At 40.1% G+C, this 25,957-nt stretch overlaps 3 protein-coding genes across 4 annotated transcripts in view; 2 read left to right on the top strand and 1 right to left on the bottom strand.

Moving 5' to 3' along the window:
* LOC149175011 (cytochrome b-c1 complex subunit 7-1, mitochondrial-like) overlaps positions 1-24,167 on the top strand; it is a 55,033-nt gene extending 30,866 nt beyond the window's left edge. The window contains exons 3-4 of the mRNA XM_089419489.1: positions 7,233-7,280; positions 23,716-24,167. Of these exons, the coding sequence (XP_089275615.1) occupies positions 7,233-7,280; positions 23,716-23,784 (117 nt within the window). The 3' untranslated portion in view covers positions 23,785-24,167. The remainder of the gene's footprint in view (positions 1-7,232; positions 7,281-23,715) is intronic.
* On the top strand, positions 7,289-16,370 carry LOC149175013 (uncharacterized). 2 transcript variants are annotated; one of them, XR_016257956.1, is made up of 2 exons: positions 7,289-15,191; positions 15,302-15,430. XR_016257956.1 is itself a non-coding variant. In XM_089419488.1 (2 exons), the coding sequence occupies exons 1-2, from the start codon at positions 15,131-15,133 to the stop codon at positions 15,895-15,897; spliced, it is 657 nt and encodes a 218-aa protein (XP_089275614.1). In that variant the 5' UTR covers positions 7,289-15,130; the 3' UTR covers positions 15,898-16,370. The 2 variants fall into 2 exon arrangements, 1 of the variants encoding a protein (XP_089275614.1); XM_089419488.1 differs by having other exon boundaries at positions 15,302-16,370.
* LOC149175012 (uncharacterized) lies at positions 16,584-23,485 on the bottom strand. The gene has a single exon (XM_089419487.1). It carries the CDS (start codon positions 22,243-22,245, stop codon positions 20,527-20,529), a length of 1,719 nt encoding a protein of 572 aa, XP_089275613.1. The 5' UTR covers positions 22,246-23,485; the 3' UTR covers positions 16,584-20,526.
* Positions 24,168-25,957: the final 1,790 nt, after the last annotated feature.

Here is a 25,957-nt window from a genome sequence, read left to right as displayed (position 1 = left end):
AAGAAACTCCAGGTATGAAGGCAATGTTACTAAACAATCTAAATATATTCTTATTTCTGCATTAGCTAGTTCATCTCCTCTAGACTCTTGGGATAGTTGGCTGGTTGATAGCGGGGCTTCTCATCACTTTTCTGGATACAAGGAGGTTCTCTCTAATCTGGTAGAAAGGAGACAAATTTGAACATTATCCTTGGTGACAATACCACAAATCTTGTAAAGGGCTTTGGTTTTTTCAAATTCCACTTGAACTTTGGGGAATCTGTTTCACATAAATTATATGTTGATGACTTATTCATGACAGGTTCAAACCCTCTCATTCTAGAATGTAAGAGGAAGTTGGCTTCCAAATTTGAGATGAAAGACCTTGGTTCGATTCGCTATTTCCTGGGATTAGAAGTATGGCAAAAGCCGGGCGAGATTTTCCTTTCACAAGGAAAATATGTTGTGAAACTCCTAGAGAGATTTGTCATGGTTGAATGCAAGTCGTTGCTTACTCCTATGGAGATGAATTTCAAGAAGCTGTGTGGAGAAGTTGCTGGACCAAACCTAGCAAACCCTTCTGAGTATAGACAATTGGTTGGTGCTCTGATGTTTCTTGTGAATACTCGCCCTGACATATGCTTCGCAGTTAACACTTTGAGCCAGTTTATGACCGAGCCTCACCATGTATATTGGGTCGCTGCCAAGCATGTTTTGAGATATCTACATGGGACTATTAACCTTGGACTGAGATATGCTGCTGGAGATGTTAGACTACATGGATATATAGAGGCAAATTGGGTAGGTAATGTTGTTGACAGGAAGAGTACTTCCGGATGTTGTTTCCATTTGGGATCTACCATGATATCATGGATGAGCAGGAAGCAGAAATTTGTAGCCCCTAGCACTGTTGAGGCCGAGTATATTGCAACTAGCCTTCTGAGTTGTGAAGCAGTTTGGTTGAGGAAGCTCTTTGGAGAGCTATTTGAGCAGGCAACAAAAGTGAGATTCATTTGTTAGAGAATCCTGTGTTTCACGTTAAGTCCAAGCATATCGAGATCAGATATCATTACATATGTGACATGGTGCAGAGAGGAGATGTGAGACTCCACCACATTTTGATAGATGAGCAGGTAGCCGGCATCTTCACCAAGCCTTTGCCGAAAGGGAAGTTCTTGGTCTTCGGAGAGCAGCTTGGACTGGTTGAGATGACCGTTTGGAATAAGGGTCCGGGCTAATCAAGAACATTGAGCAATGCTCTTCCCCCTTGGTTGAGCTCCCAAAGTGTGGAATGGAGCTATAGGGCTCCTAGGGATGAGAGACTTTTGATCGATAGGATGTTGAGATCTGAGATCTCCACTAGTCAGAGTATGCCCCAGTTAGTGTCTTGCCCACTTTGTGGGATAACCTCTCCCATTTGGCCAATGGTTTGAGGGACTTAGGATAGAGTGTGATACCTACCCCTTGCAGTAGGTGGATCTCGTTCAAGTTGGTGAATGCATGTGTTCTACCATCTGACTCTTTAGGGTTAAGATGGATGATCGGGGACAATAAGGTAGAGTGTGATCCTCATGTTGATCTCACCTATTGCCAGGGACTTTGGGATAGAGTGTGATCCCTATGCTTGGGGTAGGTTGGTCTTGCCCATTGTCTTTGGATCCGAGTGGTAGCTATGGCTCCCCGATGATGACAATGTTGATGATGATGATGATGATGATGATTATAGGTGGTAGCAATGTCTCCCCTATGCTGATAGAGGCAGTGTGGTAGCTGGAGCTCCCATGCAACATTTCTTCTTCTTTAGATTCGAGAATGTTCAACAAGAGATGAGCAGAGACAAGCAGAGATGGTACATGATCACAGGAGGATATGATGATCGATGGACAAATATTGATAGGTGGAATTCCCCCTAGTTGGGAGGGAGTGTTAACTTATGCAACTAGGGTTAAATTCCACTTTGGACATCTCATTTGATGAAGATAATTGTTGCATTAAATTCCTCTCTTCGAGAAGACCAAAATCAACCTAAAGAACACCCATTTTGGACAAGCAGAAGTTGGAATTTTAATTTTTTCTCACTCATGTACAATTGTTAAGGTCGGCCACACATTTATGTAGGCTCATGATGCCCATTCAACATGTCTTTTCACCCACTCGGATTGGTATAAATACAAGAGACATCACACCTCATTTGGGGCATCAATCAACACAACATATCTTCTCTCTCTCCTCTTATTATTGGTTCGTACAACTCAGACTTGGAAGGACTCCTCTCACACGTGCGAAGGACAAAAGACACCTTTGATTAGGCCGAATTGCAGGGTTGTTTCAGGGCGTTGACCTGGGCACATTTGACATGCTTTGACTGCATTTTCTTTGGAACTGTTTCTGTTTCAAGAGGTGGCATTGGAGGGAACATAATCCAAGGAAATTTGGTCCCTTTGACCGCAGAATTATCTTAGACATTTGACTAAAGACTTCACCTATGTGTTGACCAAATTTGATTGTTCAGATTGGCACTGTTTGATAGATTTTTGACCTGCTAAGGAGGCCGAATTGAAATCCCATTGACCGAGCTACTGGAGGACAATTTTGACCCTTGACCATTGACTAGTTAGGGTTGACTCTAATGCTATTGAATGTTGTTGACCGAATCAGATTATAGAAGGTTCAAATTTGACCAGTGTTGGCTACATCTCTTTACTTTGTCTCTGCTTTGGATAATAGTTTGATATTGAATATTGACATTGGATGTTGGCTAAGTCAAAGTTTGACTTTGACTCTTGGATGATGTACTCTTTCTGTAGAACATTTGAAGACAATCTAATAAGAAGAGTATTTGCAACGGTTTTCCCCACAATGGGTTTTTCCTTGGTCTTTGACCAAATTTTTGTCTCGTCTCTTGGTTGCCTTTCTATGTGCATTTGTTTATTTGTTCTATCTACTATTGCTCTACTGTAATGCTATTAAATATTGTTGAAGTAATAGTTGTAGCATAGAACAAGTGATGAAAAATTAACACTTCTGGCCCCTGCGCCCAAAACCCTAAGAACAAAGCTCAAATCTCCAATCTCTCTGATAATTTTGCCCTTAGAACCCACACTTCCTCTATTTCATTTCTCTTTTGAAATCTTGCAAAATTTACCCATTGTTTCCCCAACAAATTTTACCCATGATTTTCTCTCCTTCGTGCTCCCTTCCGTCTTTGTATATTCACTCCTTGGCGGTCACCGCTTTCTCTACCAGCTGAATCCGACGCTCTCTTACATGGTGACACCTTCAATCTTCTTGTAACGTGTGATCACATTTGCTTAAGGTATTGGTATATTGACATGCGTGCTAGGTTTACCTTTAGAATTAGTATTTATTTTTATATAAATGCCCTTGGTCCATACTATGTACCATGTTTTTGTTTAATTTATTATTTGACAAATTATTAATATAATTTTTTTTTCTTTATTATATATATTCTAGAATATATAAATATATAACCACATTTGTAATTGATTTTAAATCTTACATTTATATTTATAACCATATTTACTTTATACTTTAAATTTATATCATTGAGATTATTTAGGGTATTGCTCATTAATTATGATGAAATGAACAATATGTGTGGTGATGGGTAAGGGTGTAACTTCTATTTGAAGGAATGTCGTGATATTGAACATTTATAGTCAATTTAGAATGTATACTAGTGCAGTGCATGCGATACATGCATATGTAGCTATCGTATGCATGCTGATATTCTGGAAGCTTTAGTCAGAGCAAATGAGTTAGCATCAAAATTTGAGACAACTTTCTCCATGGTATTGTGCCTTTCCACATGCATTGTTTCTCCATGATATGTGGATAGTGGAGCATCGAGACACTCAACCTTCAACAAAAATCTTTTCTGCAAGCTTCAAGGACGAGAAGATCACATATAGGTGGAGTTGGGTAATGGTGCCACTTATCTGGTTAGCAGAGTGGCCTATCTCTCTCAGCATGCCTTCTGGTGGTGTTCTGGAGTTGAATGATGTTTTGTATGTTCCTTGTTTTAATAAAGAATCTTCTTTAAGTTTCTTGAATGACAAATCTATAGTATATTGTTGAGTTTGATAAACAATGGTGATCATTAGAAAATGTATAGGACTCTAGCAGATCCAAAGACGCATGATGCTTTAGTGCATGATAGTGAAATTGTGCATGCTTTGGTACAAGTAGTTTAGTCATATACACTCTGGAACACTTTCACTCTTGAAGGACATGGTGTAGTGATTGTCAGATTTCAAGATCAAGAACACTGGAGTTAGTGAGGGCTGTGCATTCAACAAGCATGCCAAGGCTGCTTTCCCAAGCAGTCAGCACATACTGAGAGATATTCTTAATCTGATTCATTTAGATGTATGTGGATTGATTTCTTTAGCTTCATTGATAGGGAGTTTGTACTGTCTCTTTATTGATAATTAATCTAGGAAGACTTGGATTTATTTTATAAAGACCAAGGATGAAGTATTTAGTAAGTTCACAGAATTCAAAGCCTTGGTCAGGAATTAAACAGGCTGGAAGATTAAGGTGCTAATGTCCGACAATGGAGGAGGGTACATCTCCAAGGACTTTGATGCCTTTTGCAAGGAAGTGGGGATTAGGAGGGAGCTAACAATGTCTTACAACCTGTAACAAACTAGGGATGCAGAGAGGAACAATTGGTCCATCATAGAGATGGCCAAAGTGATGATACATAACATGAATTTTCCCTCGTGTATTTAGGCAAAGGCATGCGATACAACTATGTACATTCCAAACAGATGATTAATTTAGGAAGACTTGGGTTTAATTTATAAAGACCAAGGATGAACTATTTAGTAAGTTCACAGAATTCAAAGCCTTGGTCAGGACTTAGATAGGCTGGAAGATTAAGGTGCTAAGGCCCAACAATGGAGGAGGTTACATCTCCAAGGATTTTGATGCCTTTTGCAAGTAAGTGGGGATTAGGAGGGAGCTAACAATGCCTTACAACCTGTAACAAACTAGGGATGCAGAGAGGAACAATTGGTCCATCATTGAGATGGCCAAAGCGATGATACGTAATATGGATTTTCCCTTGTGTCTTTAGGCAAAGGCATGCAATACAACTATCTGCATTCCAAACAGATGTCGTCATAGTATATTGAATGACAAGACTAGAAAGGAAGCCTTTATTGGTAAGAAACCTCAGGTATCACACTTTTGTGTATTTGGTTGTCTTGTTTATATTCATGTGCCCAACAAGAAGAGTACTAAGTTTGAATCCTCAAGCATTAAGGATATATTTGTTGGTTAGACTGAGACCTCCAAGGCTTATCAGATCTATATTCAAACCCAAAAAATGGCAGTGATAAGTCAAGATATTAAATTTGATGAGGATGGATGGTTTCTGAAGTCCTAAGAGCCTTTCACAGATGCTAAGGAGGGAGGAAAACTTCAGACACCACTGAAACTCAAAAAAGGTTCATTATCCTATTATCAGTCCTGTTTTTATCAGACTTACTGTTTTTGCAATAAATAATAACAAAAAAGGACTGCAAAACCAACATCATATCTCAATGAGCATGCTATTTGGTAAGGTTGGGAGGCTTGAAATCTTGATTGATGAACCACAACCCCCCTTCAAGTCTTCATCTCCTCCTTTCTTTCTTGACCTCCGTAAAGCTCCTCTATGCTGCCAATCATCTTGCTTACTCTGTAGTGGGGAAGGGCAATCGACTTGAAACACTTGAACATGGGTTTTTTCAGTTGGCTCATAATGGAACTGCTGCCTTCTTCATCAATACTTATATGCAGGCTTCCTCATACGAATTTTTCTTTTCTGAACTCCTTCCTTCAATAATTTTGGACTGTCCATGCTGCCTAATTTACCCTGGTTGTCTTCGTTACCTCCAGCTTCATCACTGAGTTCCCAAGCTGTTTATCCTCTCTCCCCTTCAAAATGCAATTACTTGAGCTTCATTGTGATTGGACTGAGAGTACCTTTCTACAGTCCAGTATGGAAGAGATTGTTACATCCATCCTGTTGGTGATGCTTACATGGCCAAAAAATGTAATTCCATGCCCATTTAATTTTAGTAAAAGTCAAAAGAAAATGATAATTATAATAATAAATAATTCACACACTCATATGTATAAAGCAACGGTGGATTCATCTATGGATCTATCAAGTGTAGTTGAAGTCTCAAATCCCTCTAGTTGTAAAACTTTCCAAGTTTTTTTTCACTATCAAAAGGGTTTGTCTCAATGGGATTTGATCCCTTTGGTGCTTGATAGATTTGGAGTTAAGATTGATCTAAGCTGGTGTAGAAAACTGTGCAGTGAGAATAGGCAAATTGGTTGATATGTTGTGTACACAACTGATACTGTGGAAATTACTTACTCGATTGAATGGTGTAGATGGCCTTGTCTCATCATACCCAGAAGTTGGATCTAGGTGAACATTTCTGCTCATTGTAGTTGTCCTCCCTCTTCATTTCTTTATTAATCAGCTTATTTCATTTAGCCTTGATGCTTAGGCGACCAGCTTCCTGCCATTTATTGCAGGGATTTGCTGCCTCCATGAGCTGTAGTGCTCACGAGCAATGCTTCCAACTTTTAGCTACAAGGGTCTCATATATTTGTTTTAGGTCTCATTTACTAAGCTGTTTGATGCCTGAAAGTTTGACTGCGTGGCTCGCAATAAGATGTCCTGAATACATTTATAACTGGAGTAATGGATTCTAAATTGCAGCTATTCTGCTTTGATATACCTTGAGATTCGTAGGAGTTTCTCATGTTGAAAACTTTCCTTCGCAAAAAGAGACATAGAACTGAGGTTGTCACTGATACAGAGTATAAACATTCCATAATGTTTCAAACTTTCATCGCTATATGCTTTGAGCTCTTCTTAAAACATCAGTGGGGAAGCATACAGTATGACAGGTTATTTGAATGGATTCTAATGGTTCCCAAATGTGCAAGCGGTACTAAGATTCTGTTATTGTGTATTCTTCGTTGGAATATTTATGCCTGGCATTTTGAATCGATGAATTAGTTCTATTATCCTGATTTACAAGTCCAGTTTTTCTATCGGAATTCTGGTTGATATCTTCATAATATTAGATCCAGTTTTTTGGCTGTAAGTATTCTTCTTATGGTACAGGTACATTGTTGATAACTGAAAAGGTAATTTATTCACATTAACATGACATCAAATTATTCGACCTTAATACTGAGTCATATTTCTTTGGTTGCTGCAGGCAGTGCAGACTCCATTCAGGAGCTATCTTCAGGACATGTTGGATTTGGTAATCTTTCTGCTTTAATGGAATCTGTTTCTAGTTTATGTTATTGTGAATCATTTACCATTTCTTTCTTCTGTTGAACTTGAAACACGTCATTTTATTTTGGTTTAGATTGGGAAGTTGTAGCCAACCCAAAATTTCAATGCAATTCTAGTCCATGACTCTTCCAGGCAAAATTGTGTGTGGAACCTTACTTTTTAGTGATCTGAGGCAGCTTGTGTTGTGCATGTGAGACTCTAATTTTCATTTTGCTGGGAATATATGTTTTTTAATGTTGTCTGTCCCCGGGGGTTTAAATTTGAGAGGGTCTAGTTACTGGCTACTCTGAAAATTGTCCTGTAGTTTGGGCTATATTGCTAGTGAAAATAATTTTGTCTTCAAACACCTTAACTGTTTCAAATGATACAAAATTTTAACACAGTTTTTCAAAACTAGACTGTTAAACCAAGAGGAGGGAGTCAAAGCTGGTTCCTGTTTATTTACTATTCACCCTTGCTGGTTGATCCTCACTGCTGGTTAGCAATGCTCTTTCAATGATGACTGGACCTGGTATCATGTCTTCCAGTAGGATGTTCATTTCTCTAGTCATCTTGTGATCCAAGTCTGATATTGTATCCTGGTTCTCTAAGACTTCTACCCTGATAAGCCAAAATGATCTGTTCCATAGTGTCATATTTCTGACCAGGAACTCCCAATCCCCTTGCAGTTTCATCAGATCTCCACCCTTTTTTATAGACGACTCAAAATTTCACCTAGGGCTGCCAAAGCTTGGTGGACTTGCTGTGTAAGTGGTGCTGCCAATGTAAAGACATTCTGCCTGGGTCTAGAGCTCCACAGATCATTCAATCTTTTATTCATTGCCAAGTAGATTATGTGTAGACTAGTTTGCGCACAGCAAAAGTTTTAGGGGTTTCTGAGAAAGAAGGGAAGCTTCTCCCTGTTCATTGTAATTTCCTAAGAAAACAATTTGCTGAGAATAAATAATAGGAACACACATGCTTTGCGGGTTTCCCCCAGTTGTTTCCTGGGTAAATTTATGTGTTAATTATTTTATGTGTTTGTGCCTTAAGTTTTATTTTCCGCTGCATTATACAGTTATAAAAATGCAGTCCAACTCTTTCATTTCTGAAAATACATCAAATTAGTTGCTGGGTTTTTAGAAACTAACATGGTATCAGAACTCTGCCTCTGATTGAAGGCCAACATTATTATTTTGATCTCAGGAGCAGGTTAAAGGCGTAGAGAAGGGTGCAGTTCAGTTCAGGGGTTGCACTAGGGTTTCTGGGAGCCTGACCTAGGGTTTCTGAGCAGATTGAATTGCAGTATGGTGTATTTAGGGCTGAGATTTGAGGACCGCCTTGATGGGGCCTCAAACTTTTGTTCTTGGAGGGAGAGGAAATGTGTAGTGCTGGAGGAGCAAGGAGTTTGGGAGTTTGTGGACAGTCCGCCAGCCCAACCAATAGAGCCTCAGCAGCTGACCCAGCACAATAAGGACGCAAAGGCCAGAAGAATTATCCTTGAAGGAGTCAAGGATTATATCATTTTTCACTTGTCTGGCAAGAAGACAACTTAGGCTATGTGGGCAGCCATCATAGGGTTGTACTAGGGTTTGGGTGAGTCCAGGAAATTGGTACTCAGAGACAAACTTAGAAACATTAGGATGGTGAAGTTTGAGTCCATGGTCTCATATCTCACCAGATTCACCCAACTGAGGTACGAGTTTGTTTGAGTTGGGGATACAGTCTTAGACAGAGACCTTGTCAATTTTGCATTGTGGGATTTTTTAAGTCTTGGGAAAACTTCATTGATGCAGTCAGTGGCAGAGAGAAACTTCCAGGTTGGGAGCGGCTATGGAGTGACTGCGTCTAGGAGTAGATTCGGAAGCAGACTAGATCTAGGTCTCATGTCAAGACATAGGAAGAGGATAACTTTGCCCTAGCTGGCAAAGGGGGCAAGGCCAAGAAAGGCATAGGAAGGGCCGAGTCCAGTTCCAGAGGCGAGAAGAAGAAGAAGAAGAAGAAATATCTCAACAAGATAAAATGCTTCTCTTGCCATCAGTTTGGACACTACTCCACCAAATGTCCAAGCAGGAAGAAGGGGTCCAAGAAGGACCACGTGGCAACATCAACAGAGGTGGAGGAGTTCACTTCTCACTTTGAGAGGGAGTTATCACTCATAACTTGCATGGCAAGCTCAATGGCTAGTAGTGTGTGGTATGTTGATAGTGGAGCATCCTGTCACATGACTGGGAACAAGGAGTATTTCAGCAAGTTGATCGAAAAGGACATGCACTTTCACATAGAGCTAGGAGATGATCAAAGGTACCTAGCCAAGGGCGCGGGTACTGTCAGGTTTGAGAGGGAGTCTAGGAATCCTCTCTACCTCAGAGATGTCCTCTACATCCCAGGTTTGAAGAAAAACCCTGTTTCTGTCGCAACCTTGGAGAACAAAGGTTATGAGATTATCTTCAGCAAAGGAAAGGCCTTTATCAAGCCTTCCATCTCCCTAGCAGCTAAGCAAATTGAAATTAGATTGAAGAACCTCTACAGGCTTTAGGTTGAGACAACCACAACCTTGAGTAGCATAGGAGTCAGTGAGCAAAGCCATGCCCTTGGGGAGTTTTGGCATAGGCATATGGGTCACTTACACCATGGAGCGCTGAAGATTCTCAGAGATATTGCCACAGGATTGCCACAGTGCAGTGTTGACCAACATGACATGTGCAAGGGTTGCACACTTGGCAAGTATGACATCCTTACCTAGCAGAGACAATAGGGTCGGGAGCATTTTGGGGCTAGTGCATTCAGATGTCTGTGGACCATTTTCCTCTCCATCCCTTATGGGATACATATATCATGTCACCTCATTGGTGACCACTCAAGAAAGACTTTGATCTTCTTCATGAAGAAGAAAGATGCAGTCTTCTCGAAGTTTGTGGAGTTTAAAGCCTTAGTGGAGAACTAGATAAGGTAAAAAGATCAAGGCGATGAGGGCAAACAACGGTGGGGAGTACATCTCCAACGCCTTCAGGGACTTGTGTGGCAAGGAGGGTATTAGGAGACAACTCACCACGCCTTATAACCCCCAGCAAAATGGGGTGGATGAGCGCAAGAATTGGAGCTTTGTTGGAGCAACTAAGGCCATCTTGCATGACAAGGGGCTGCCAATGTTTCTTTGGGTAGATGCATGCAACACTACAATATTTTGCAGAATAGGAGCCCACATGGGGTGCTAGGTGAAGTCACACTAGAGGAGGCTTTCACAAGCAAGAAGCTTGACGTGTCTCACTTTCGTATTTTTGGTAGTCTTGTTTATTGCCATATATGCCTTCTGATAACCAGAAGAAGATGGAGCCCATAATAGAGAAGGGCATTTTTGTGGGCTACAATGAGACGTCTAAGGCGTATAGGGTGTACATCCCAACACTAAAAAAGGCAATGATCAGGCGTGATGTGAAGTCGAGGAGGAAAGGGCTCTTAGGCAGTCCTTGGAGCATAAGCAGGGTGTAGCATAGGAGGAGCAACAGGCTCCCAAGCAGGGTGCTTAGCTAGCTCTCAGATTTCATCACAACCAGATATTGAGTAGGCTGAACAACACGCAGATGAAGAGAGCGCATGAACAAGAGAGAGTAGAGCTAGTGGGATCTACTCAACCAATGATTCCTAGTACAGGGAGAGGATGAACAGAGTAAACAACCACAAATATACACAAGGTACATGGCATTGATGACTAAGTTGATAGACTCAGAGCCTCTTTGCTACAAGGAGGCAACCTCTCAATAGGTATGGCAAGATGCCATGGTGGAGGAATATTCCTCCATCACGACGAACGATGTCTGGTAGATAGTGCCAAGATAGGTTGGCTAATCAGTGGATGGTTCATGTTCGGCGTATAAGATCAAGCACACAGCTGATGGGAGTGTGTAGAAGTGCAAGGCTAGATTTGTGGCCAAAGGGTTCTCTCAAGTCGAGGGGATAGACTACGATGAGATGTTTGCACCCGTGGCCTGGTATGCGTTCATTAGAACCATATTGGTGATTGTAGCACAAATGGGGTGGAAGATCCACCAAATGGATGTGAAGACTGCCTTCCTTAACAAAGTTGTTGAGGAAGAGATATATGTTGAGCAGCTTGAGGGGTTTGAGACTTTCAACAGACACAATCATGCTTGTAGGTTGAAGAGAGCTATTTATGGGCTCAAGCAGGCATCGAGGCATGGTATGCTTGGATAGGCAACTCCCTTTTTGGATTGGGCTTCACTAAGAGTGAGGCAGATCCCAACCTATTCTACATTGTGCTTGGAGGTCTTCTGCTCATTCTAGTGCTATACGTGGGTGACTTGATACTGACAAGAGCAGATAGTCTAAGCCAGGATTGCAAGAAGTATCTTGCAGGGGAGTTTGAGATGGACTTAGGGTTGATGCACTATTTCCTTGGGCTGGATGTATGTCAGGGTGATGGGGAGACTTTCTTGGGGCAGGGCAAGTACATGCATGAGATTCTGAAGAGGTTCCACAAGCAGGATTGTAGGCCCATGACCACACCTCTAGTCACAAATTGGAGGAAGGTAGATGTTGCCAGAGCAAAGCGAGTTGATGCCACACTTTACATGCAACTTATTGGTCCGTTGATGTATCTCGTGAATGCACGACTCAACATTTGCTTCACAGTTAACCAGTTGAACCAGTTCATGGTTGAGTTGACTAGAGTGCATTGGGTTGATTCCAAGCATGTGCTAAGGTATATCAGGGGCACAATAGATTATGGGTTGTTGTACAAGCAACTTGATAGTGCGAGTCTTCAGGGCTTCACAGATGCAGATTGAGCAGGGGGTTCAACTGACATGAAGAACACTTCAGGTTGTACCTTTAGTGTTGGGTCAGCAGCTGTTTCTTGGTTTAGCAGGAAGTAGAGATCAGTGACACTGAGCGTAGCTGAGGCTGAGTACGTGGCTGCCAACCTGACAGCCTGCGAGGCCATATGGTTGAGGAAACTAATTGTTGGGTTGTTTAGTCGGATGTTGGAGCCCACAGTCATACACTGTGACAATCAGAGCTGCATTAAACTCTTCGAAAATCCAGTGTTTCATGACCGCTCCAAGTACATCAAGATATGGTACCACCATATCAGAGATTGTGTTCAGAGGGGTAAAGTCAGACTCCAATACGTCCCTACAGAGGAGCAGACAATAGATATCTTGACCAAGGCATTTGGCAAGGGGCTGATTTCTCTGCTTTAGAGGTAAATTGGGTGTAGTATAGAACACCTTCCTCTCTAAGAGGGAGTGTTGAATGGAGTTAGATGAGGAAGGGTTCAACCAAGTTTAGAGGTGCACTAAACTTAGCAGAGGGACCCACAGTACACTATTTGTAGTTTTATATTATTTCCTAGCAGAGGGACCCACAGTCCACCAGTGTTTTAAAAACCTTTTTGAAAAACCGGTTACCAGTCAAACCGGTCGGTTAGCAAGCTGGCCGGTCCGAATCGGCCAAAAAAACCGTTTTTACCTTGCATTTCGCCTTTTTTGGGCCCTAACCGGTGAAAACTGGTCGGTTTAGGACGGAACCGGCCGGTTTTTGGCATGCCCACTGAACCATGCAAAAAGGCGGATTTGGTTTGTGGTTTAGGGGTTTTGGGGGGGAGGTAAAGGTGTTTTCCCTCCAAAAACACCCTCTCCAAGCTATAAGAGACCCCTCTCACTCTCATTTGTCTCACACAACTGATTTGGAGTGTTTGTGAGTTTGTTTGTGAGCTCGGAGAGTGTGGAGTTTTTGCTGAAGTAGTCATCTTGGAGTTGGAGTTGGAGCTATTTTGGAGATAGTGTGTAGCTGTCAGTGGAGTTGCCATCTTCAAGAGGAGGCTAAGGGAGCTAGTTTGCATTTCCAGGTAAGGATTTGCACTTGATAATTCCTCATTTGAGTTTGCTGTCCATGATTTTTTTTTTGTGTTATAAACTTCTCACTTCTATGATCTATCATATATGCTATAAACTCTCTAGCTCTATGCTATCAAATTTTGTAGCTTGAGCCTTGCATGTGCATTTGTTTTCCTACATTTATCTTTGGTTTTCCATTTTGCTTAGCTGCAATTTTTTTTTTAAATGGCAGATTTCTTTGCAAATTGTTATTATTTCAAGCAAACATGGCTCCAAAAGGAAAGGACAGTGCATGGGCTCATTGTGATGTAATTGATGGAAAAATGATATGCAAATTATGCCATAAATCTATTGGAGGTGGGGGTATTCTTAGGTTGAAACAACACTTGGCTGGGATAAGAGGCCAAGTAAAGCCATGTGATGCACCAAATGCACTGTTAGGTCCTATTAGGGCAGAATACATTTCCAAGCTTGAAAAATTTTATGAGGATAAGGCTAGGGAGAAGGCCATCCAAGATGACATTGCAAGGAAGAGGGAATTATTTGAAGCCATGAAAGAGAGTGGGTATGATGATTATGAGATTCAAGACTCCACTTCTATCCCTTCCACCAATGACCCCTTTCACTATGTTCATCCTTCTATTGGCCAACCATCAAAAGGAACAAAGAGAACAAACATCCAAAGTTATTTCTCATCTTCTGCCAACATTGCCTCTTCTAATCCCACTTCCTCCCAGCCAAGTTCTCAACCCACTTTGGATCAACATTGGAAAAGACAATGCAAAGAAACTTCTCACCAATACATTGCTAGATGGTGGTATGATTCAGATATCCCATTTAATGTTGCTCGCTCACCTTATTACCAAGCTATGTGGGACTCTGTTATAGCTGCAGGAAAGGGCTTCAAAGGCCCTAGTATGCATGACTTGAGGGGAGCTCTTTTGTAAAAAGAGATATCTTCGATTGATGAGTATTTGGTTGATTTTAAAGATTCATGGCTCAAAACAGGTTGTTCCATTATGTCAGATGGATGGTCCGATGGAAAGAACCGCACTATCATTAATTTCCTTGTTTCTTGCCCTCAAGGAACCATGTTTTTGAAATCAGTTGATGCATCTGATAAGGTAAAGGATGCAATCCTTCTATTTGAGCTTTTGGATAACGTTATTCAGGAAGTTGGGGAGCAGCATGTTGTGCAGGTCATCACTGATAATGCCTCAAACTATGTTCTTGCTGGAAAGATGGTTGAGGCCAAATATAAGACCATATTTTGGACTCCATGTGCTGCACATTGCATAGACCTCATGCTTGAGGATATAGGCAAAGTGGAGTGGGTAAAAAACACTGTAGAGCATGCCAAGTGCATTACAAAATACATTTACAACCACTCATGGGTATTGAACCTAATGAGGAAACGCACTGGAGGCAAAGAGCTTGTTAGGCTTGCAATTACAAGATTTGCAACTCACTTCCTCACGTTGCAATGTCTCAATGGTCAACATAAAAACTTGCAGAAAATGTTTTCCTCTGATGAATGGTCTGAATCTCGGTGGGCTCGTAGACCAGATGGAAAAGACACCAAAAAGAAAGTTTTAGACACTTATTTTTGGAAAAGGTCTATAGAGCTTGTGAAAATTATTGAGCCCCTTGTTAAGGTGCTAAGGTTGGTGGATGGGGAAAGATTGGCCATGGGCTACATTTATGAAGCTATGGATCAGGAAAAGGAGCAGATACGGGCAACTTACAAGGACAGGTTAGCTAAATATGGCCATATATGGGAGATCATTGATAACAGATGGAACAATCAACTCCATCGTCCTATACATGCAGCCGGTTTGAACCCAAGGTATCACTATAAAAATCGGCTAGGAGATCAGCATGATGGGGAGGTCAAAGCTAGATTGATTGATTGCTTGGAGCGCATGGTCCCTAGCCATGTGGACTAGTTGGAATACATAGACAGCTTACTATTTTCAATATGGCAAGTGGTACTTTTGGCAAAAACTTGGCAAAGATGGCAAGAGATGTGGACCAACCAGGTAAGCAATTCCAATTTCCATTTTGTTTTTCATTTCAAGTTAAAATTGTTTACGTTCTTTACAATTCAAATTATAAACTAAGTTACTAATTAATGTCTTTTTCTTTGCAGCACATTGGTGGGAGTCATTTGGTGGCCAGTGTCCTCAATTGCAAAGGTTTGCAATTAGAGTCCTCAGTCAAATTTGCAGTGCTTCAGGTTGTGAGCGCAATTGGTCTGTTTTTGAGCGCATACACACGAAGAAGAGAAACCGTTTGGAACAAAAACGGTTAAATGATCTCGTTTTTGTGCAATACAACCTTCGACTGAGGAGGAACCAAATGATGAGAAAATCACCTGATCTAGATCCCATTGTGTTGGACGATATTGATCCAACATCAGAATGGGTGGAGGAGACTGAAGATCCTGTGTTTGAGGCTGATTTTGATATCGACATGGCTTTAGCGGGGGATGAGGCAGATGATGTGGCGGCATCAGAACCAGGATCAGAAGCGGCATCAAGGAAAGGCAAGGAACCAATGGAAGGCACTAGTCGTGCAGGTCGACAAACTCGTGCTTCCATTAGGTCCACTTCTATTGTGATTGGTGGCATTGATACTGAGGTTGCAGATCATGCTGAGGCATCCTCAGACTCTGAACCAGATGATGTCTATGTAGCTCTTGATGATGATCCTGTGTCTAGTAGTGGTGATGGACTTGATGATTGATCATGTGTACACTGTAGACTTGTAGTAGGCCAATGGCCTCATAGCTTGCAGCATTGTTTTTGGACTTTATAGGCCATTTAGAGCCTCATTTCTTATGTATTTTGCTATTTTGTCGATGATATGTATTGTACTCAGTGCCATTTTGATATATTCACCTTTTGGTATATAAATGAGCAAACTTTGCATATTTTGTCTCTATTGGCTTGGAATCATGGTTTTACATCTTAAAAATAGTTTTGTTTCATTAAAAATTAATTATTTAATGTATTTTTTTAAAACCGGTTCGTTTAGACCAAACCAGTCCCGGTTAGACCGGTTCCGGTTGGTAAACCGGTTCATTAGGTGGACCGGTCCGGTCACTGGTTCCGGTTTTGAAAACATTGCAGTCCACTAGTCTTGTGAATGCTTTGTGTGCCTAAGTCAAGCTCTTAAAGGGGGGATAAGGCAGCTGGTGAGCAGTTTGATTTGCATCAGTTGTGTGTTCTTCTCAGCTATTGTAGCTAACTTTCTCAGTACTAGGGCATCATTTAACAGTGCAGGAGGGCAGAAGGAAAGGGGCCATACCGGCCTCAGGTTTTCTAGCCAAGTGATTTTTACAGCCAGAAGCCGAGTTTCAGCTTAGAGGGGCCATGCAGAGGATTGTACGGACCTATACAGATTCCATACAGTGCACAGGCTGAGAGACAGCTGCACGCAGGAGGAGAGGCCGAGTAGATTATGCGCAGACCAGTTTGGGCACAGCAAAAGTTTCAGTTGTTTCTGAAAAAGAAGGGAAGGTTCTCCTTGTTCATTGTAATTGCCTGAGAGAACAATTTGGTGAGAATAAATAATAATAACACACACGCATTGCAGGTTTTCATCAGTTGGGGTTTTCTTGGTAAATTTCTGTGTTGAGTATTTTATGAGTTTGTGTCTTCAGTTTTATTTTCCGCTGCATTATACAGTTACAAAAGCTCAGTATTTTTGATGTAAGCTTTTTGAAAGTTTAGTCCAGCTCTTTCATTTCTGAAAATACATCAGATTAGTTGCTGTGTTCTTAGAAACTAATACCTTTGAGACATACATGTTAAATTTTCAATTCATGGTTAGCAGACCTGCCCTACTGCAAATCCTAGTTTTTAAAAACTGAAGGCACCTATCAATACTCTAAATAATGCTAGATCTACAAACACATACTCTGAAAAATTCTACTGAAAGCGAATATTGCAGCAATGAATTAGTGTCTATTTATTCAAAACAAAAAAATTACATAATGAATTTTCAATTCAAAAGGCACTTATCAATAATTTAAATACTGCTAGATCTGCAAACACACACTGAACAATATCACCGCAAGTGCATATTGCAGCAACAAATTACTCTCTCGATTAAAATTTAAAACAAAAAATTTACAGAGCAACAAGCTTGCCAATAAGAGATATCTTGATTGCTCTGCCCTATTTCTTCTTTTATAGAATAAGAGAGATCTAGATTTTACAATGCATGTAGACTGCCTAACTAAAACCCCTAGGTTGACTGAGGGAAACCCTAACCCTATTCCTCTAGAGAAGTTCTCTCAGCCTTGTATGGAGACCTGCCTAGATTAGAGCACCCTCACCATGCAAGACGTGTTTTGCTAAAACTGGAAAGAACTTCTAAAGCAAGCATCTAATCTAAATCTGAACTGTACATTCAGCTAGTTGAAAGGAACTACTAAATTTGGAATCCATGTAACTCTGCGCATGCATGTGCACTGTCTACATAATTATGCTTATTTAAGTGGCTTTTTCTGCTGCTGCTGTGCCTTCATCCATGTGATGAGTGCACCATGCCTTGAGAACAATGACAGAGCAACCAAATGCAGTATAATTTGGTGGGGCATGACAGCTCCAAAGGCATGCCTTCAAGAAATGATAGGAACTATGGTTCCCTGAATTATTATTAAAATTCTTAACTACAAAATTCAAATTATATAATACAATGTATAGACTATGTATAATGTTGATATTCTATACAATCGTTGCCTACCAGTTCCCCTCTTCTTTGATTCAATTGGAGACCAAGTTTTCTGCCTTCTCTGTTCCTCTTGTACCACTAGATTTGCCAGAAAATCAGTCACTTTATTGGTTGATCTTCTTACTTGTCCAAAAGTTACCTTGTCAAAATTTCTTGTTGCCTCCCTTATATTTTTGAGTTTCCCTTCTAATTCCCATGAGGGATCTTTTTTGAAGGTGATTTTGCTGTCTGTTTGTAACCCAGGCTAATTTTGGTTCTCCCTATCAGACGGTTATTTGTACCAGCTCCTCTGCACTGAGTGAAGATGGGCCAGAAATTTCCTTGACTGTCTAGCCATTCCCCCTGTCCCTGCTTTTCTTGGATTGCCCATAGAGGCTCCATTAAAATTTATCTAAACCCTTACCTCTTTGGTTGGGTTCCAGGCCTGGTTGGAATCTTCTTGGTTCGGTAAAGGTCATCCTTTATTGGGAAGTCAGACTATGTAGACTTTCTGTGCTTTATTGATAAGTCAGGCACTCCAAGTCTCAGTGCACTCAAAGATTTAATTGGAAAAGTCATTATGATTTCTTGCATTTCTAGTGAGGTGACATTGAATATGTCAAAATTATAGATGTTGGTAAATGACTTTGAGTTTTCATGCCATCTCTCTCCTTTCCATTATAGATGTTTTGTTTTCCATTCTCTTATGTGGTATAATGTAGTCATTTTTGAGTGCCAGTCAATTTGAAATGTGAGTGTTTTCCTTTCCTATTCAAAGATTACTTGTGATCTTTTGCTTTTTGATATACACTTGAAAAGCTAGTTGAGTTTCGGTGCTTCATTACACATCAGAAGTAACTTTGAATCTCTGCATCTAGGTTTTTGCCAAGGCAGCTTGTGATTTGCAAGACCTAGGCTTTATTTTCAAAGTTTTTTCTACCATCTAGTGGCTTTTATTTCCCTCGATGGATATATTTACAAACTAGTGATCTACCTTTGAGTATTTTTGGGTCAGGTGTTTGTGAATCTTTAGTACTTTAATATTTCTAGGAGCAAGGTGGAAAACTATGGGACACCTGACAGTAACCTTACACAAGATGATTCTTTTGAAAATAACAGATTAGGTATACACCTAAAAGCCTGTATGCAGGGCTAATCTATTTTGGCCTTTGAACTTAACTTGTTAACTGCAGGTTTTATCTGTTGGGTGTACATTTCTTGTAACGTTTTGTCAATCCTTGGTTTGTTGCTATATTGCCTTGGTGTGTAATGTCCTAGGGTAAATTTTTTTGCCCTAGGGTTCCTCTGTTTGTCTGGGGTTTCCCTATAATTTACTAATAGAACATGTTTATACCTTCATATAACAGTAGACATCCAATGAACAGTAAATCCCAGCAAAGATGCACCAATAGTTCTGACAGTACTTCATTTTTTTTTGTTGGTTTTTGTTGTTATCTAGGTCACTGTTCCATATCATTGACAGTAATTTGGTTCCACAATAAATTAGGAATGGTTGCCCAGAAACACACTGGACGAGTTCCACTAAAAAAACCATTAGAATTCAAGAATATTGAGACCAATTCAAATACTGTTCACAACAATTCACAAATTGCTATAATTTAATACTGAAACTTTGCTCTAAAAGGACTTCCACAGGGACTACGTGCCCCGAGCTACCTCCCACAGTCCAAATCAGCTTCTGTAGTGAGTTTACTATGCACAGGTCCAAAAATAGGCTGAATATAAGGATACTAAGTTGCTAAAGCTGCTTCACTGTCCCAAATTCTTGGATGGATTTTCTTGATCAAACGGACCCTATCTGTATCTTCAAAATTCAAATATGCTGCTGTACCAGGTTTTCTGTCTCAGCAATGCCCAGAATCCAGGCTGAACAGAACCAAAATTCGGCCCTCCTGCGGCTGCCTATGGCCTGCGGCTACCTGCGTCCCTGAGGCCCTGCGGCTGCCTGCAGCCCTGTGGCTACCTGTGGCCTTCAGCCCAGATCACTTTGCTGCCCCTAAAATACTGACTTCTGCCCAGAAAACCACAGAAATTGTCCTCAGAGATGTCTAAATTTTGCCTCAGGAAACCACCGAATTTCTGCCTCAGAGATGTTCGAGTTTCTTCCTTAGAAGTGCCACGAATTCTGCTGTTTTTCCAGATAGATGAATCCCACGATTCCCAGATCAGAACAAAAGATAAATGAGAATTTTACTAACCAGGGTGGAATCCTTCACCACAGAAATTAGTAGAGGAAAATGAATCTTAAAACCTTCAGAGCCACAACTCAAAAAATCAGAGATATTCCAAACCAAATTGATGATTCAAATTAATTCCAACTCTTCTCTATTTATAGATTCCCTCGAGGGTTTCTCAAATGTGAGGTGTTGCAAATTGCAATGCAACCCCAATTTGGGCGTTTTTGGCCCAGCCTACCCAATATTTTCTCAATGTTGCCCCAAGCATTAGAAAATTGTTTTTCTTTCTTTATCAAGACTATAGCCTATGGGGTTGGATAGGCCATTTCATCCTTCTTAGGGCAATTAATTAGAAAGGGACATTACAGTCCCCCGTTCCTGATATTGCTTGTCCTCAAGCAATTGCAAGTTCGGTTGCTGCAAAAGTTGCCCCCCCTGCTTCCAAGAATGAAGACTGCTAAGTTGTCTTGCATCCTTGCTTTTGGTCACTTCCAAACCACCTATCCCTATTTGAAACAATTGATGCAAAAGCCCCTGGCTTTTTACCAACTTCACCACCATCTCCAATACTTGCCACTGCAGAATTTCCCCATGAATGCTTTGAATTGAGCAAGTGACCTGTATTGAAGTTTGGGATGTTGCTGATGTTAAAACCTCCATAACCATCCTTTATCCTGTGTGCAATATAGTGCTTATCATTTTTGCCCTCATAGATGTAGTTCATGGCTAGCAAGTGATTTTGATCAGCATTACAAGAGTCTAGATCAATTTGCAAGCACCGTTCACATGCCTTTATTGCTAGCATGATATTACCTGCGGGCTGCACCCCTGTGCAAAAGCCCTGATTATTATAAGTTTTTGCATATGCAGGATTTGCCATTATAGCCTTTTCAATCAGTCTTGTAGCAACGTTTATTTTACCCTGGTCAGAGTATATCACCCCAAGATTGTACATAGCATCTGCATAGTGCCAATTATAAAGCAATGCCTTCTTGTAATGAGCTATACACTGATGTATCTCTCCGTCAAGCTTCACCTTTGTACCAAGGTCTGTAAGAGCTATAGCCATGTTATTCATTGCAATTTCAAAATTTGGAGATATACCCAAACACCTCTCATAGCACGCAATGGCTGCATCCATGTTGCCACAGTTCTTATATATCACACCACTGTTGTAACATGCTTCAGCATACGCAGGCCTTTGCAATGCAGCTTTTTCATAGCAATTAAGTGCCATATCATATTGCATCATTTCGGAATAAACTACCCCCAAATTATAATAATGAGCATAGCGGCTATCTGCTTTTAGACCTTCATAGTACTTTGGAATTCCTTCATGGACATTTTCTGCAAATTTCAAACTGATTCCGAGATCTGTGAAGACAATTGCCAGGAACTCCGCGGCAAGATTGTACGTAGGATCGATTACAAAAGCCTTCTGATATTCCTCTGCTGCCTCTAGCAAGTACCCTTTATCCTTGTATGGAGCATTCTGAGGATTGGGCACAATGGCTTCTGCAAAGCTTTCAAATGCCTTTGGAATGAGACCTTGCATTTGGAGACAAATTCCCTTTCCAATGTGAGCCTTGACATTGGTAGGTTTTGTTTCCAGAATAGTATCGTACAGATCAAGTGCATCTACAAACTTATTCCTTGATTGCAGTATATTGGCATATGACAGCACATCCTTTTCTTGAAACCTTTCAAGCGATGAGGACAAAGGGGAGGAGGCAAGAAGAGGAACAGGAGTAGAGGTAGGGCTGGTACTAAAAGTGCTGTTCATTGAATGATGGGTCATGGAATGGTGACTCACTGTTCCATTGGTATTCGAAGGCAATGGTCTCTTCGAGTGCTCATTGCCACCTGCAACATTCCCCTGCTCCCTTCCAGCATTTTCTATCAGAAACTGAGATTGAGTGACTTGAGGTTCTCTCCATGCCATAGCTGGACCCATTCCACTCTTCAACATTCCCAGTTTTCCATACGCCTTCACTTTACAACCCTTAGAGACGGGCAGGACAGAGTCCAGATGGTTACTTGTTCTTTGGGGCGGGACAGCAACAGTTGAAACAGATTTTGAATCTCTGAAATGTTGAAGCTCCCCCTTGTTTCTTTTTCTTTCTGCGCTTTCTACTGTGGCTATGGTCAAGTGCGTAGTACATGTCGCATTAAGCATTTCCCCATTTTTGTGGCTGGCAACAGGTGAAGATTCATTGCTCTTCTGTCTTAATGGGGTCTGAACATTATGACCAATGATGCCATGATGATAATCATCTGCACCCTAAAAAACCATTGAACTCACGTTATTTGACAAAGGGGATTCCTCCACACTTTTTCCAGCTTGACAGTCATAAATATCCATATGATCTTTCCAAGAGTCAGATTCATACCTAATCATTTTGTCATTTTTGGGCTCCTGTCTTTCCCGAGCTTCTTCAGGTCTGTCCAAACTGCTGCTCTGGTTATATTTAGCAGGTTTTCATCCCCCAGTACCAACAGCTTTAATTCCCTTCAAATCAATACCAACATCTTCTATATCACAGTTTGTGAGATCTACCTATCCGAATTTCTGCCTCAGAGATGTTTGAGCTTCTTTAGAAATTCCACTGCTTTTTTTCCAGATAGATGAATCCCATGATTTCAATATCAAAACAAACGATAAATGAGAATTTTACTAATTAGGGTGGAATCTTTCACCACCGAAATTAGTAGAGGAAAAGGGGTCTTAAATCCCTTAGAGCCATAGCTCAAAAAAATCAGAGATATTCCAAACCAAATTGATGATTCAAATCGATTCCAACTCTCTTCTATTTATAGATTCCCTCAAGGGGTTTCTCAAATGTGGGGTTGCAATGCAATCCCCAATTTGGGTTTTTTTTGCCCCAACTCACCCATTATTTTCTCAAATGTTGCCCCAAACATCAGGAAAATTGGGTTTTCCCCCTTTATCAATACTACAGCCTAAGGGGTTGGATAGGCTATTTCGTTCTTCTTTGGGAAATTAATTAGAAAGGGACATTACATGGTGACCCACTAACTCTCCTTGAGACTAGACTTATCATTTATTTGATGGCATAATTGAACTTCGACTATTGCTTTCCTTTTTCCTTGTTCTGGTTGTGTCAGTGCTATTTATTCTTTATTGTGTTTAGGTTACATATTTCTCAAAGAAATTTAGAGTTGAATGTGTAGACTCTCATGCTTGTTGCACCAAAGAGGAGCGAGGTTCATTCTACAGAAGAGTGTCCATATGTGTAAGTGCATGCATAATGTTCACGTGTCATAAGTTGGCCCAATATAATATTAAAGTTTTTTTAAAAATATAACATCCCAGATTAGATGAATGTGTAACACCTGTGCTTCTCATTCAAATATATTGAAAAAAATGCATTATGAAAAGAAAAAGTTTAACAAAAGAATCTCAAGCATTAGTCAATACACATACAAACGCAAAGCAGCATACAAATTTATATAAAAAAATACTAGTTGGTAGCTAAATTTCAAAATTTTTGTCAACGAATGCTTAGTCCAGACAATGTTAATTTATTAGTCAAATAGAATGAATTACAAGAGTTCTACTAATCTGGTCAGACGGGTGTTACTTTAGCTATCGGATAACTACTGAATATGGACCATTTGTTTGCAGGTTATAGCAGAGAGGAAAGAACGTGAAGCCTTGGGTGCTACTCCACTAAAAGAGCGCACCCTTCCATGAGATATATTTTTAGGGGTATTCAAGTGTTGGGAGGCCTATTGCTTCCAGACTAGGCATTCGAATATCAGTGATGTTAATTTTGCAATAATGAATAAATTGCAGTGTAATTATCAAATTGCTCAAACAGCTGGATCATTTAGAGCTGAACTAGGAATCATTTCTTTCTTCAGCTCCATGTTGACATTATTATCTGTATTCAAGGGCGTGCCCATATGGAAGCATTTTTCAACTGCACATTTTACTTTTTGACAGAATTGCTGGCTTCTGGGTTTGGTTTTGCTGCGAGTTATCCTCTAATTGAGATATCTTTGAAATTAGAAATATCAGTGATTTGTCCATGTGTAGGACTCTTGTTTTAATTCATGATAGATGTTCTTCTTCAACCTTTTTTGTACTCCAGTTTTTGTATACTTTAAAAACGCAGTCATTGTACAACCGTGCCATATACTAATTTTTCTTTGACCATCATTTGCATTCAATGGTTTGTGGATCTGCTAACTATTTCCGTAGCTGATGTATATACTACAATTTCCCCTTTCCAACATAATTTCCCACAAAGAGGGCTACCAAGTAGCCACTCAATAATTGCTGACCAGGATAAAGTATCCTGCCACACACTTGAGAATTGCTGACCAGGATGAAGGATCCCCCTATTACATCACATGACACGTGGTAATGGCAAGGAGCTTATTTTCACAAGGCATGGTATTTTTCTTCTGTCACACGAATGGTTTCCGACCAGTCTTTGTGCTATCCCATAAAAGGGCTTAAATGTTTCCCTCAAAATGAACAAGAGACCACCCAAAATCCTAGTTACTTGGACATAATTAAGCAACGCATGTCAAAAGATCTGTTATTGCAGCACCCTTGACCATAATGCAGTGAACAATGGCCTTACTATTAACTTATAAATATTTAATACACAACTAGATTCAAATCATGAAACAGTTTAGGCAAGAAGCATTTGGAAGCATACTTTTTTCCACACAAGTCATTTTAAGCAACAGGCTGAAAATTTTCGTTTGTCTGGTTTCTTTCTACGTCAACAATTACGGTTCAACGTGGAAATTGCTAAATATGTAGATGATAGCGTACTCCTCCTTCTAGTAATCATCTTATGAGAATGCTGTCAGAGTGGATAATAGTTTCTCAAAGACATTGCCTTTAAAAGTACAATGTACGAGATACATTGGAATTTATTAGTCTTTGTCATACAATTCCTGTGATGTGACTAATTATAAGGGGTTTCACTTTGACATTTTATATAATGTAGCATAGTTCCTAATATTGCTCCAAAAAGATATGGTGAAATTGCCTTTTATGCATTCAGATCCACAAGGATTAGAATATACGCTTGGTAATGCCAACATGCTTCCACCTGTTCGACATCGTTAAACATAGTTGTTAGGCATAGATTGGGCATTTGTATGGTTGTGGCATTTTACTTTAAGATGTGGATTTGAATAATGCTTTCAAATCATTTTGTCCTCTTTTTATCCTTCATGGAGTGACAAATGTTGATTGGCATGTGCAATGTGTATTTGTATGTGCTTCTATTTATTTGATCACATTTCGGCAACTATATTAGGAACTATTTTAAAAGTCATTTTCAATTGAATCAAATGTTCCAAATAATTGATGATAACATTTTAACTGAACACATACATTATGTTTTTCATGATGGAATGTAGAGATGCAATTGAAGTTCTTACAAATTAAATGTACTGCTGTTCCATTCTAATTTTATTATTTGCCATCTTTAATTTCCAGACTGTATTGCATGCATGCGTTCTTGGCAAGGGTTACAATTACGTCAATTGTTCCAACCAAATAGTGCTATATTGTTGGGAAGAGTCAATTGATGGTTATGATTGGTATGTACTTGTAGTCTTTGAATAAAGGATTTGTATCTTGGTATGTTAATGCACTACTACTAGTATATGATCAAATTCTTTAAAGATTTTGTCATTTCTGATGCCGTGGCCTTTCCATGCAAGAATTTTCTCTTGATATTGTTTGATGGATTTGTCATCCATTTTGCCTTTGTCACAATGAAATTGCTAGCAAACTCTAATGTGTATTTTGTGATTTGTGAAGTGTTTCTTTGTATGTGATAATAACATTGCCATGGAAAACTTGTACTTTTTAACTATTCAAATCTTTGATAGTTATT

This window comes from Pinus tabuliformis, chromosome 4_1 (assembly GCF_031772625.1).
Source record: "Pinus tabuliformis cultivar Carrire ecotype Pingquan chromosome 4_1, CPIR1, whole genome shotgun sequence".
Taxonomy (NCBI): Eukaryota; Viridiplantae; Streptophyta; class Pinopsida; order Pinales; family Pinaceae; genus Pinus; species Pinus tabuliformis.
The sequence above is the reverse complement of the archived record's forward strand: the minus strand, read 5'-3'. Positions and strand labels throughout refer to the sequence as shown.